This window comes from Balaenoptera ricei, chromosome 7 (assembly GCF_028023285.1).
Source record: "Balaenoptera ricei isolate mBalRic1 chromosome 7, mBalRic1.hap2, whole genome shotgun sequence".
In the NCBI taxonomy this organism is placed as follows: domain Eukaryota; kingdom Metazoa; phylum Chordata; class Mammalia; order Artiodactyla; family Balaenopteridae; genus Balaenoptera; species Balaenoptera ricei.
This window is the reverse complement of record NC_082645.1, coordinates 11879010-11893520: the sequence shown is the minus strand read 5'-3', so window position 1 is coordinate 11893520 and position 14511 is coordinate 11879010. Positions and strand designations below refer to the sequence as shown.

Here is a 14511-nt window from a genome sequence, read left to right as displayed (position 1 = left end):
AAGGTTTAGTAACAATTTTAAAGACACAGAAAATACGTAAAGAAAAAGATTAACCATGAAAAGCAAGATATAAAATTGTCAATAAAATATGGTCTATGTTATATCAAATATATAATTAAAACCTGAAAATGAAATACGTGTAGATGAGAACTGTGTTTTTCTCTCCGGCTGGTTAGCTCTTCTGTATGTTCCAAATGGCATCAATAACACATAGAAATGCATATTTTTAACATTCTAAAGATGTTTTCTTTAATAACGTCAAATAACGATCGAGCTAAGAAACAGTCACCTTAGAAAAGAAAGTCATAACACTGATTTAAGGTAGAATCATTTTCAGAGAGGATGACCATTTCATTGTTATTTTTTTTAACTTTGTCACATTATTCCTCACATGACCTTGAAACTATTTAGTTTCACTTTGCCCAAAGACAGAAAGAAAGCCACTTCTCTGGAAGCTAATAATTTAAAAATAATTTTTTCCAGGGTATGAGGAGCGTACGACCTAGAAGCAGGTGATGTGAATGTCAGACTGCTCAAATGGCAGGAATGTGGAGACAGAAGACTTGATAGGTTAGCTGCTTATTCAAATAATTCCTTCCATCAAGGGAACGCATCATTTATCACGGAGCATACTCACAGGGATGAAACGTGATCCCGGGGACAAGCTGAAGAGATTACAGTCTTCACTAGACACCGGGAATTTTTCTCTGAGAGATTTTCATGAGCTTCTGGGTCACAGGCAGGTAAGACAAAGGTTGCTGTCACTATATACGTGTATGTGCACGGGCACATGCACATACGCAGATGTGAATGTGTATGTGCTCTCATGTGTACACTTATCCTTATCTCTTGGCTTCTTCAGAGGTTTAAAAAATAAACAACCACACTCAACGAGTTGCATGGCAGCAGAGATGCAAACAGAAGTCCATAACATTCACAAAAGCCCACTTAGTACGCCTGTTACACCCAAGTCCACTGGGCAACATCTTTCTTAAATGCCTTATGTTAAAAGAGTCCATCATTTGACCAAATCTAGACTAAAGCTAGTCATTAAATATCCTCAGATGAATGAGATCGATAAGTTTGCAATATATTTACCCAAAACGCGCTTCATGATTTCTACAGTGCGGGAGTAAACTAAACTTCAGATTCAGGAGGCAAAACCTGAGCTGTCTCCAATCTACTTTTATTATTTGTTGGGATCATAAAATGCAAAAACTCTATGTGAGTCATTGATTATATACCTAAGATGACAAACAAATATTGGTTTGCATGCCAACTTCAGTTGAATGGATTGGTAGAAATGTCCCTTAATAATACCTTCAACGTATTGGGTGCTTACTGTGGACCTTACATAGTGTTAAACACATATTTAATCATCACAATAACAGGTTGAGGTAGGGACTATAATTGTCCCATTTTACATATATGAAGATACTGAGGTTTGGTAAATTGCCCAAGGCACCATAGCTGAGTGAGCTGTTGAGTGAGATTAGGAATCTAAGTGATTTATCAACAATTAGACACCAATAACTGTTGGTGCTGCCAGGAACAGTGGATTGAGAAGACTGTGAGGCTTCCCTCTAGGCTGAGGGGAAATGCATTTGATGAGGGTTTAGCAATTTCAGCCATGAAGTTGGAGGTATCATCATACATGCTTTAGCCATCACCCATCCAGTTACTTGGAGACAAAGGCACAGGAGCAGATTTACATGGTCAATTAGCTCCAGAGCCAATTCTATAACCACAGTCCAGTCCTGCTAATGGCCGTTTGCCTTTGTCTCCCCTCCCACTGAAGACAAAGTCAAGGTATATGAGCATTTCTCCTATTCCTTTCTTTTAAATGAGAAATAATCATTTTAACACCTACAATTAAGCCAACTCCCAGACAATCACGTTACTCTCCTTGCCTCTGGGAGAGGGGATGCAACACTCCGAAAGGAGAGCTCCAAGAAAGCATCATTTCTTATGAAGTGGAAGCTATGAAATTAATCATTTTCAGGAAACTAGCAAGGCATATATTTCTTATATTATGTATATAATAATCCACATTACAGGTACTGTACACACACTTCAATGGGCCATTTATTTTCTGATTGTTTGTTATATGGTGCTGTATTAGCATAGGGTGGGAGATTTGAGGTAAAATAGTGAGGTATTTTTTATGTCTACTTTAAGCTGTGACTTTTACTGCGTCTCGGGATGTGTAAGGTTGTCTTGTAGTCAAATCGAGCTATAAAGACTAAGACTAAGTTGAATTATCCCCATGGAACAGATGTTAAATCTCCAGGGGGTGGGCAGGTCCCACAAGAAAGGAATGACAAATTGCAATGAGAATGCTGCATAAATGCAGCCTGCTGGAGAGATTTGTGCTGGATGAGGCCAAGGCTGGTGCTTCTACCTCTTGAATCACCTTTTGTAATTGATGGGTATCACCTTACCCTTGCTGCCTGATTTGTGGATTCCTTGAACCTCCTGCTCAACTCTGAACTTCCCCACACTCCATAAATGTGAGAGAGTCTGTGGACACTGGAAAAGGACAAAAACACCATCCCTCTCAAAAGTCCTTACTTAGCACAGCTGTGGCTTAGTAACTTGGAACAAAGCTGATTTTGTAGCTGGTACCATATCTTTGGGGGAACTTTAAGCCTGAGTAGGGGAATAAAAGAGTTTGTACTTGTAATTAACAGTGCAAACCATTCCTTCCCACATGCAATTCCTAAAGGAAAAAGATTAGGTATATAAACGCGTGTGTGTGTGTTTCTAGTGATAGGAATTTTCACCTAAGCAAGGAAATAGAAGCAATTTGGAAGAAAAATAATGGGTTTTTCCCCCCTTTGAATTGAGAAGCTTAAAACTAAAGGTTCTTTACATGCAAAGTAAAACAGTTTTCCTGAGATTTTTTTCCCCAAGTACATTAGTGATAAATGGATTCTTTGTGCTTCATATTAACAACACTGCCACTTAAACTCTGAGGAATATAGTATGGTAGCAAAGTTTTAGGCAACTTGGTAAGTGCTCCAGTAGCTTAAAAATCAATGAAACAGGGCTTCCCTGGTGGCGCAGTGGTTAAGAATCTGCCTGCCAATGCAGGGGACACGGGTTCGAGCCCTGGTCTGGGAAGATCCCACATGCCGCAGAGCAGCTAGGCCCGTGAGCCACAACTACTGAGCCTACACGTCTGGAGCCTGTGCCCCGCGACAAGAGAGGCCGCGATAGTGAGAGGCTCGCGCACCGCAATGAAGAGTGGCCCCCACTTGCCGCAACTAGAGAAAGCCCTCGCACAGAAACGAAGACCCAACACAGCCATAAATAAATAAATAAATAATTTTTTTAAAAAAAATCAATGAAACATTTATTACAATTGTGGTTAGTGATTCTCTCCAAAAAGGAGATGATGAAGGCCACCAGTATTCAGAAATTCATGTTTTTCTCCTTGTTCTCCCTGATTTCCCCCTTTTTTGCTCTGTATATTCAGTGACTTATTATTTAATATATCTTATCATTTAATATATTTTCTAACACGTAATGTATGTTTGGAGGTTTTTTTATGAATGTTGCCACAGTATAATAGAGAAGAACAAATCTGACTCCATATTGGATCTGTTTTTTTTTTTACTTTAACCTTTGTATTCTATTGCTTTTGCTACAAGTTAAGAATGTTGCCCATAGCCTGAAACATACAGGATAGCCCATTCTCGAGGCTCTGAGCTTTAAAGTTATAACACTTGTCCATTAATATAGATTAAAAGTTGCAAAACACAGAATAACATTTGTCTTGTTGGAAGGTTACAGGAATATCATGACCTGAACTAAGTGGATGGCTGCAAGAACAAAGGATTCTGACACCAAGAAGTTTGTACCAACCAGCCACACTCCCTCCTATTTTAGTATAAAAGAAGCCTGAATTCTAACTTGGAGAAGATGGTTCTTTGGGGCACGAGGCCACCATCTTCTCTGTCTGCTGGCTTTCCAAATAAAGTCACACTTCCTTGCCCCAACACCTTGTCTCTAGATTTTTTGGCCAATCATGTGGTGAGCAGTACAAGCTTGGACTCGGTAACAATAGGAATTGCAGTTATTTATATCTAAGGCTCAGGCTCTCACACTTTTGAGGCCCAGTTTTTGAAAAATGAAAGTGAGCAATGTTTTCTTCAGTTCCTTGTGGTTTAAATTTGTTTCACCAACTCTTGTCACAATGAAGTTAGTGCTGTCCTGCCTTTCAGGTGCGTTGATATTCATGACATCAGTCTAAGCCAAACTCCTAATAGTGTTTGAGCCCACTGTTTTAGCAGATTAAATTCAATGAAACAGGTATGTTATGAAATATTTTGGGGGAATAATATGGGAGAGTGATGGGTATTAATATGCTTTCCATGGTTCAAGTCTCCTTATCTAGACTCAAGCAAAGTATCATTAGCAAGCTAGTGCTTAGTTTAATTAGATAATGAACAACCTTAGTACCTGTGGGTAACATCATCAAGAGTCTTGAGCCTGAGCCAGGGACAACCCTTTAAAACATTACAACCGTCAACCCAAGTGTGATTGTCCTCAAGCAAGCCTGTTTCATACCCTGGAAATCAATAACTACTTTAAAAAAATGTGTTAACATATGGAACCCCCAAACATAAAATATTTATTACAGGTTATACTTATCAAGGGAAAAGTAGACCTCAAGGTCATTTAAATTCCAGTTTCCCAGGTAGTCCAATGACCAGATTGCAAGGAAAATCAGTATTTGCCTGCCAATGATAGGGTGGTCTACTCTTATGAAAGGTTTTAAAATAATGTGAGTTTAATGGACTTCTGCTTCTAGGAAGATGGAGTAATGTGATTTCCTCTATTTCTCCCACCAAGTACAAATAGAAAACCCTGAACATTATATATAAAGAAAATTTAGAAAGACTCTAAATGGTGGAAAGAAGAAAGCAAGCATGTATTAGGATCTTGAGACCCAAGGAGCAACGTTGGAGGTTTCCCTAGAGTTTTCTTTTGCTTCTATATCTTAGACTTGTTGCTGAAGAAGCCAGCAACCCAGAGAGACCAACTGGGACAGACAAAATATTAGCCCCCATTTAGAAGCCTTGTCTTTCAAATCCAAGGGCCAGGAAAGGAACAACAGAATAAGGCAGAATACATTTAGACAATAACTGCTCTATACCAGCCAACAACCTTTAAAAAAACTATGGCCACACTACCATCCAGCCATACTATAACAAGGTGCCCAAAACCTCCAGCCAGGGAGGTGTCAACGGAGACCAAGTATGGAGCCTGGATTTTATTCCTTGTCACATAGTAGCAAGCCTCTCCCCTTAGTATCAATGGTGACCACATGCCTAGTGGAGTCTTGATGTTCACCTCCCCCCCCCCACAGGCAGTAATGAGGGAACCCACCCACTCCCTGCAGGCATGGTGCCAGAGATGGTTTGAGAGAGTCAGAACTTTAACCACCAGAGTCCCCCCCCCCAAAACACACATGCTGTGATGTCACTGGAGGTCACACAGAGAGGAGTAACGAGGTTTTCCTACCCCTCCCAGTCAGAGAGTATCCATGAAGAGCTAGCAGGGAACCAGAATGCTCACCCCTCTACACCTAGTAGTAACAAGGCATCTCCCTTGTCAATGGAGGTTTAGTGGGAAATCTGGATTCTACCCCTGCCTAGCAGTATTGAGGCAAAACCCACCTTTCCCCTACTGGAACAGTGTCAGAGGAAGACAGCTAAAATATAGGATTAAATAGGATTCATCATAATACCTAAAGTGTTCAGGTTACAGTAAAAAATGTCTTGTTATACCAAGAAACAGGAAGATCTCAGATTGAATTAAAAAAGACATTCAGTAGATGCCAACACTGAGATGACAAAGATGTTAGAATTATTTGACAAATATTTTTAAGCAGTCATAATGAAAATCCTTCAAATAACAATTGCACATTTGAGACAAATAAGAAAATAGAAAGTCTCACTAAAAAATAGAGTCTTATTTAACAAGGAAATAGAAGATGTAAAGAAGAATCAAATGAAAATGTTAGAACTGAAAAATACAATATCAGACATGAGAAAATAATGAATGTGCACAATAACAAAAGGAAGGGAATAAGAAAAAGAATTAATCAACTTGAAACTCTAACAATAAAAACTACCTAATTTGAACAACAGACAACATAGACTGAGAAAAAAATGAACAGAGGAACAGGGACCTGTGATTTTATAAGGAAAGATCAAGCATTCATATCTCTGGAATTCAGGAAGGAGATGAGAAAGAGAAAGGCTGAAAAAATACTCAAATAAATGGCAGAATACTTCCCAAGTTTGGTGAAAGATATAACCCCTCAGATTCAAGAAACTCAGTGAAACCCAAACAGGATAACCCAAAGAAGTCCACACCATGACACATCATAGTCAAATTTCTGAAAACTAAAAAAAAAAAAAAAATACTGAAAGCAGTAAGAAAGAAATTACATCTTATCTGTAGAGGAAAAAATCAAATAACAGTGTACTTATTTGTCACCAGAAACCATTGAGGGGCTCAACATTTTTCAAGTGCTGAAAGAAAACAACTACGAACCCAGAATCTTATGTCCAGGGAACAAAGGCTTCAAGAATGAAAGAGATATCAAGACATTATAAGATGAAGGAAAAGTGAGGGAATTTGTCATCAGTATACACACCCTAAAAGAATGGAAGTTCTTTAAACAGAAAAGAGATTACAAAAGAAGGAATCTAGGAAAATCAGGAAGGAAGAAAGAACAACAATAAGCAAAAATATGAGTAAATACAATATACTTTTTTTCTCTTGAGATTTCTAAATTATGTTTGATGGTTGAATCTGTCACACATTTGAGCCCTAACATACCAACAACTTCAACAGCCGAAAAAAAATACTGATATGATTCTAAAAATATAGGGAGAAAATAATAATTAAGAACATTATATAATAAACTTAATTAAGATAGTTATATAATAAACAGGGAAAGGTAAAGGAACTTAAAGGGATGTAAGGTTTTTACACTTCACTAAAATTGATGAAATATCAGTAAACTGTAATAAATTATATGTATATAATATAATACCTAAAGAAACCATTAACAAAAGCTATACATAGAGATATATTCAAACACAAGACAAATCATAATAGAGTCCTGAAGATCATTCAAGAAACACACAGGAAGGTAGAGAAACGAAATAAAAAACAGAGAGAACAGACAAAAGAAACAAACAAAAATATATATTTGAGCTCTAATACATCAATAACTTTAACATTACATGTAAGTGGTTTAAATGCACCAATTAAAAAACAGAGGTTGACAGAGTGGATTAAAAAACATGACTGTACTATTTACTGTCTACAATAAACTCACTTCAAATATGATATAGGCATATATATTTATATTTATGTATTTTTTCTTCCATTCTTTTACTTTTATCTCTATCTATCTATCTAATATATGACAAAAGAAAGAAAGGTTATATTAATATCAGATTAAGTAGACTTTAGAGCAAAGAAAATTATCATAAAGTGAGAAGAACATTATATAATGATAAAAGGGCCCATCCACTAGTGACACATAGCAATCCTCATCAACCCTGTGTTTGTACCAAACAACAGAGCTGTAAAATATATGAGGCAAAAACTGATAGAACTGGAAAGAGAAATAGACAAATCCTCAATTATAGTTGGAAATGTCCACACCATTATTGATCATCTACTATGTGCAAAGCACCAGTACTGTGAATGCAGTAGTGAAAAAGAAAAAGTCCTGGTCCTCATGAAACTCATGGCCTATTGGGGGAAGACAAATACTAATTAATTAAATTTTTTTTTAACTTGCCAGCATAAGTAGTACAAAGGGAATCTCAAAAACACCAAAAATTTAACGTGTCTTCTTCAAAATGCCCTATTTTTTAACAACAATAAGTAGACAAATATGTAATTCCGAAGATGTAGAATTTAATAGAATCTGTGGTTCTATTGTTGCATTTCCCAGGGATAACAAAGAGATTCATGTCAGTCCAGTGTAGACTGCAAACCCTGCCCACAGATGGCACAAGCTCACAGCCAGGAAGACAGAATTCTGTAGGTGCCTCTAATGTATTTATTTCTCCCCAAAACACAATTCACACCAATTCAGTCCCTGCTTTGCCTCCAGTTTCACCTGGGAGTCTGATAAGACTTCCAAGAGTGTAATGTGAACATATTATGAGAAGGGGTCAAGGTTAGGATGGGGAAAGCAAGACTTACCCCAAAGTGTTAGAAACCATCAAGCTGAGAAGGATGCTGACTTACCACGGTGTAGATCTGATGCTTCCGCCTTTTAGCCAGATCAATTATGTTTACTCCATTGTAGTAAAGATTTTCAATACATCCGTGGAAGTTTTTCTTTAAAAAGGTCCCAGGTTTGCCTGGTACTGGAATTCCTCCAAAACTAAGCTTTATGAGAAAGAAAAAAAGTCAACTCTTAGTTATAAGCTCTGAATGAATAGGAAAAGGAAAGTAAGCAAGTGAATTTCAGAAGATTCAACTGTAGCATGAGCCAAGTGGCTCAAATAATTATAGATGCCACTTGATTACACATTTAAAAGGATACTGATTAGGCCACGTAAAAATAACTATAATTGCTTGCTTTTTAAGAGCTTATTTTACAAAACTGTTTTACTTCCTTTCTGAACCCTTCTAATACTAAATAAAACAATAATTTACAGAAGGAGGAAAAAAAGAAAAGAAAACATCTTTATATTTATCTCTTATGCAAATATCTGAGGACATACAAAGAAAAACCGAGGGACAAACAAAATATACCTCTATTCAGACCTCGTTTATTCTGCATTGTACCAAAAACACCTTATGAACACAATTGTTCCCAAATTACTTTTATAAAGATTAAAAATAGGAAACAATTCAAATGTCCCATACATTTAAATAAATGGAGGAAAAAATCGAGAATTGATATGATAGACTCCTACTTCGTTAATAATGGTGCTGAGTAAACGTTTGTTATAAAGTGGAAAATGAGTAGAATGTTGACTGAAAAATGCAGGAGTTATAACTGGGTATAAAGTATGATGTCAACAACAAAACATGTGCTTACAATTTAGACTTGAAGAAATACACTGAACTATTAATGATACTTGTCTCTGGGAAGGATATGGGTTACCAGTTTTCTCTACCACTTTTCTTTCCAGTAAAAATTACTACACATTACTTTTGGAATGGAAATATTCTTTTAAAAACAAACCTGATTTGGTATGAATATTCCTCCTATTATACAAGAGAAGCAGAACACTTTCTTTAATCATGTTTATCCCAACGTTATTTAATGAGTAACCCAGTTTTTCTTCAATGCTTTGAAATGTTACCTTTAGCATGTATTTAAACTATTTGAATGCTTAGTGTATTTCAGGAAGATTTGTTCTCCCAATCAGAATGTCTTCGCCTCATATGAATGCCTACAGATAAAGCAAAGCTTACTTCCAGATGTCTACTTTTTTTCCCCCATAAGTTCCACACCATTTTTTAAAAATTGCTTCTTTATACATTGTAATATATGATAAGAGTGATTAATCCTGCTGCCCACTTCTATTTATCATTGTTTTACTCTAGATAATTATTTGGTATTTTTGCCTATTTTAAAGTTTAATTTCGAAATAATTTTATTTAAAATAATCTGTTAGAATTTTGAGAATTTGTTATTTCCATAAACACATTTACTTGGAGAAGAATAAACATTTTTGAAATATTTCATCTTCCTATACAAGAACCCAGTGTCTTTTTCTATTTTCAAAATATATTTGGTAAGGCCCTTCACTTAAGGTTATTATTTTATTTCTCTCGTTCACATATTCATCATTAACTTAATTCCAGTGAATTTCAAGCATTTAAAATTTTCCATTGTATGGAATCTAAAAAACAAAACAAAACAAAAATGTGAACAACTCATAGATAAAGAGAACAGATTGGTGGTTGCCAGAGGTGGGGGAGTGGGGAGTGGGCGAAATGAGTGAAGAAGGTCAAAAAGTACAAGCTTTCAGTTATAAAATGAATAAGTCACTAGATGTAATGTACTGCGTGGAGATTATAGTTAATAATACTGTATTGTATATTTGACAGTTACTAAGGGAATAGCTCTTAAAAATTCTCATCACAAGAAAAAAATGTTGTAATTATGTGTGGTAATGGATGTTAAATAGATTTAGTGTGGAGATCATTTTACAATATATGCAAATATCAAATCATTATGTAATACATCTGAAACCAATATAATGTTATATATCACTTATGTCTCAAATTCCAGTGTAAATTAATTGTTTTCATTAATTAAACATTTATCAAGTAAATTATATACGCATCCTACTGTTTTCTCTATCCAGATACTCGTATATTAAATAATGTACGTTTTAGTTAATTTCATACAACTTTTCAAGGAAATAATCAGATGACATATTTAAAACACTTTACTCTTTTCAAGCCAAATTATATACATTTTTTTGTTTCATTGTCCTAATCAAAACTTTCTAAAATATAGCCAAAACTTTTTAAACAACAATAAATAAGAATTATGGTATAGAACTTTGGAAAAAAGCCAAAAACAAACAAAAAGGAACAGTACTTTTGTATATTTCCCAGTACATAGAATACTGATTCTGAATCCACATCACATTAGATATCCTTTAATCTCATTTACACATAAATTATTTAGTTGCTTATTTTTTGTTTGTTTGAAATGAGAAGTGAATGCTCGGTTTTATCTATTGACTGGTCTTTCAAAAATTCATGGGACAGAATACAAGACATTTTACATTTAATCTATTGATGGGTTGAATTATATTAATAGATCAGAAATTAATAGATTCTCTTTGAACCACACTATTTGTCTTGAAGTATATGTGCTCATATTTTAAATAGTAAATGAATTTGAGCTCCAGTTTTCTTCTTTTGCCAAGTGTTTAGATCATGTCTAAATGTGTCTCTGAGTAAAACTCTGGGAGTTTTATCTTTGACTCTATTTAAAAATGACTCATAACTCTTGAGAAATATTCTGGAAAACTGAAAAAAAATGAACTTGTTAATTCCACAAATACTTTGTAAAAATACTGCTCAGATAACTTCCTTGTTGACTTATTGCAGTATTCCAATGTTTTCAGTTTGAGTCACGTGGATTTAAAAAGATTCACTTCCCTTTTGTAATTGTATAAATCAAATTTGTAAGGTAAAAATAAAGTTGACTATTTGTTACTTTTGTTTATTTTTTAAAAACTTTATTATGTTAGAGCAGTTTTAGTTTCACAGCAGAATTGAGAGGAAGGTAGAGAGATTCCCACATACCCCCTGCCTCTACACATGCACAGGACCCCCGTTACCAACAACTTCCACCAGTGGTTTACTTCTTCCAACTGGTGAGCCTACACTCACACATAATCATCACCCAAAGTCCAGAGCCTACATTACGGTTTACTTTTGCTATTGTACATTCTGTAGGTTTGGACAAATGGAAGATTACATGCATCCACCAGTTCAGTATCATATAGAATAGTTTGCCTCCTCTAAAAATCCTGTTCTCTGCCAATCCATCCCTCCCCCAGCCCCTGACTCCAATCCCTGGCAACCATTGATCTTTTTACTGTTTCAATAATTTTGCCATTTCCAGAATGTCATGTTGTTGGAATCACACAGCATGTAACCATTTCAGTTTGGCTTCTTTTTCACTTAGTGACATGAATTGAAGGTTCCTCCATGTCTTTTTATGGTTTAGTAGCTCATTTCTTTTTAGCTCTGAATAATATTCCATTGTCTGTATGTAGCGCAGTTTGTTTATACATTCACCTACTGAAGGACATCTTCGTTGCCTCCAAGTTTTGACAACTATGAACAATGCTGCTGTAAATATTCATGTTCAGGTTTTTGTGTGGACATAAGTTCTTATTCTTTTTTATAATTTATATTATTATAAATATATCACTATATATAATTTATATATAATGAAAATTTTATTCTTTTAATTTTTTTGGCCATCTTCCTCAATTTTTGAAAAAAAAATAATGTTCTACTTCACTCAGCTGTGATTTAGGAAAGTATTAGTCATGGGGCAATATTTGAAAAGGAGAGAAGAAAATAAAAAACCTTTCTTTTAAATAGCAAAAAAAAAAAAGCATTTGAAGGATTTGGGGTAGAGACTTTTTTAAGTGAAATAGTATGGAGGACAGTATATATTATAAAACTGTAATTTCCCATTACATGAAAGGAGAGCAAAACTCTTTCCAGTCTGGGTGGAGGATGTTAGGAGAAAATTGGTGGAGATAAGAGTTACATGGTGTGGGACCTGCTCTTTGGGTCTCTCTGGGAGATTGAAATTTGATGAGGTTTGGGTGAACGAGGATGGAGGTCACAAGATAGATTTTGGAAAACGCAGGGAGTTATTTCTCCCCTGATTCCTACAACAATGATGATGTAAGCCTATTAAAGAGGCTTCAAATTCAGCATGGCCTCAGAGCAAAACTTGGCTGGAAGACAGACAGGTTAGCAATGGCTATGAGAAGTAGCAACATGGAAGTTTCTGAGAGCTGCTTCTCAACGGCCTGATCACTAAAGCACTGTGTGAAATAGGCTACTGAGGTCCCCAGGGCTGTGAGAGAAGGATGGGGAATATGGATGGACTGAGGATGTAAGTGTGTCAAAGGCTGGTAGCTGATACGGAGGTCCAAGTGTCCAGGTGACTAGACCTCACAGCCTGAGGCCATTGCAGGCACCATGAACAGCAGCTGCAGAGGCTGACACTTTACTCCCATGCTGGGCTATCCACAAGCTCGCAGCCAGTGATCTGTCCATGGAAACAAAAAGGAGGAGCAAGAAGGAACCCCAGTATAACCCAGTATTTACACAATAGTACAGTAAGTTTTAAATAGGCATTAACTAGTTATCATTCATCAACACGGTTAGATTTTTCTGCTATCAGGGGAAGCAGGGGCCGATAAGCATATTGAATTCAGGTAGGGAGAAGAAGCAAAATTGCATTTCTGCACGTTTGAGTATGAGATTAAATTTTTAACCTGTTTTATATTTTTAATTTTTCATGTAGTTGAGAATTTGAGGCCATAATTGTACTACTGAATTATAGATTTAGTTCATTATCAGATTAGTTAGAATGGAAAAACTTGCTTCATATATTACTGATTTTCTTTCCTGCGTATATAGTATTGATTTTTCTAAATATTTCATAAACACTTGTAGGCTATACTTGGTATATACCTACGAATTTTACATGAATAATTATATCCATCAGATCATTTGCATTCATAATTTTATCTGATTTATCAAAATTGTGTGAACGAAAATCAAAATCTTGCCCTTAACTATGTTTTTGTCCATCAAGCCATCCAGACAAGGATCACTGCTATGCATGACCTGGGATGGTCAAATGATTATAGCAAATGTTTGCAAAAATTGAATATTGATCATATTCAAGCTCTTCTCCTGCTGAGTTCAGCTGGCATCTGAGTCTCACCCAAGTTCCCAACACGGGCTTTTCTCCTTGAACTCTGCCCATTAGTTTATTCTTCTAGCAACGTAACTGGAAAACCAATAACCACTTCCTTCAGCCTTGCTCTTGGGCCTCTGAGTCCCAGAACAGGGCTTCTGAGTCCCTACAGCTCACGTCAGGACAGTGTCAGTCAACATCTAACCACTGGAAATGAACTGTTTTGGTTTTTTGAATTTGATTGATATTTTATTTCATATATGCATCTGTTTGGTATAGGTGTCTTTAATTAGAAACCACAACATTTAGTACTTTACAATAGCCTTTATCTTTTTATCTTAACTTTTACTTTCAGTGGTACTAATTTTTCTACCTCTGTTCTCAGTTTACATAAATTTAACTGGGTATCTTTGTCCCCAGTTCCAACTTTAAAAAAATACTCATTTTGGTGTTTTCTGCCATACGTGTGTTAATTGAAAACCACATATCATATGACTGGTGTTTGTTTATTAAGCAAATATGAGACTACTTACCACTTGAGGGAATTTAGAAAAAGTTTTTAATAATGCTATATTCTTTTTTTTTTTTTTAATTTCTTTGGTTTTTTTTTGACTCTTCGGGTCTTAGTTGTGGCACTTGGGGTCTTCGTTGAGGCGTGCAGGATCTTTCACTGTGGCACAGGCTCTACGTTGTAGCAAGTGGGCTTCTCTCTAGTTGCGGCACATGGGCTGTGCGTGCTCCAGAGCACGTGGGCTCTGTAGTTTGTGGCACGCGGGCTCTCTCGTCGAGGCGCACGAGCTCAGTAGTTGTGGTGCATGGGCTTAGTTACCTCACAGCATGTGGGACCTTAGTTCACTGACCAAGAATCGAACCTCCATCCCCTGCATTGGAAGGTGCATTCTTTACCACTGGACCACCAGGGAAGTCCCTAGAAAACTTTTAAGTGTATTGCTATAATTATAAAGACGATCAATATTGCTTTATTCTATTGTGTTTGTTAGTTTTTGATTATTGTCTCTTTTATGCTTTTTGCTATGTAG

General features: G+C 36.0%; 1 protein-coding gene across 2 annotated transcripts in view; it reads right to left on the bottom strand.

The window, feature by feature from the left end:
- Positions 1-14511, bottom strand: part of CNTNAP5 (contactin associated protein family member 5) — an 887247-nt gene that overhangs the window by 421730 nt on the left and 451006 nt on the right. Inside the window, exon 7 of one of the 2 annotated variants that reach the window (XM_059927107.1) lies at positions 8287-8430. In XM_059927107.1, coding sequence (XP_059783090.1) covers positions 8287-8430 — 144 coding nt within the window. The remainder of the gene's footprint in view (positions 1-8286; positions 8431-14511) is intronic. The other variant, XM_059927108.1, reaches the window with a different exon arrangement.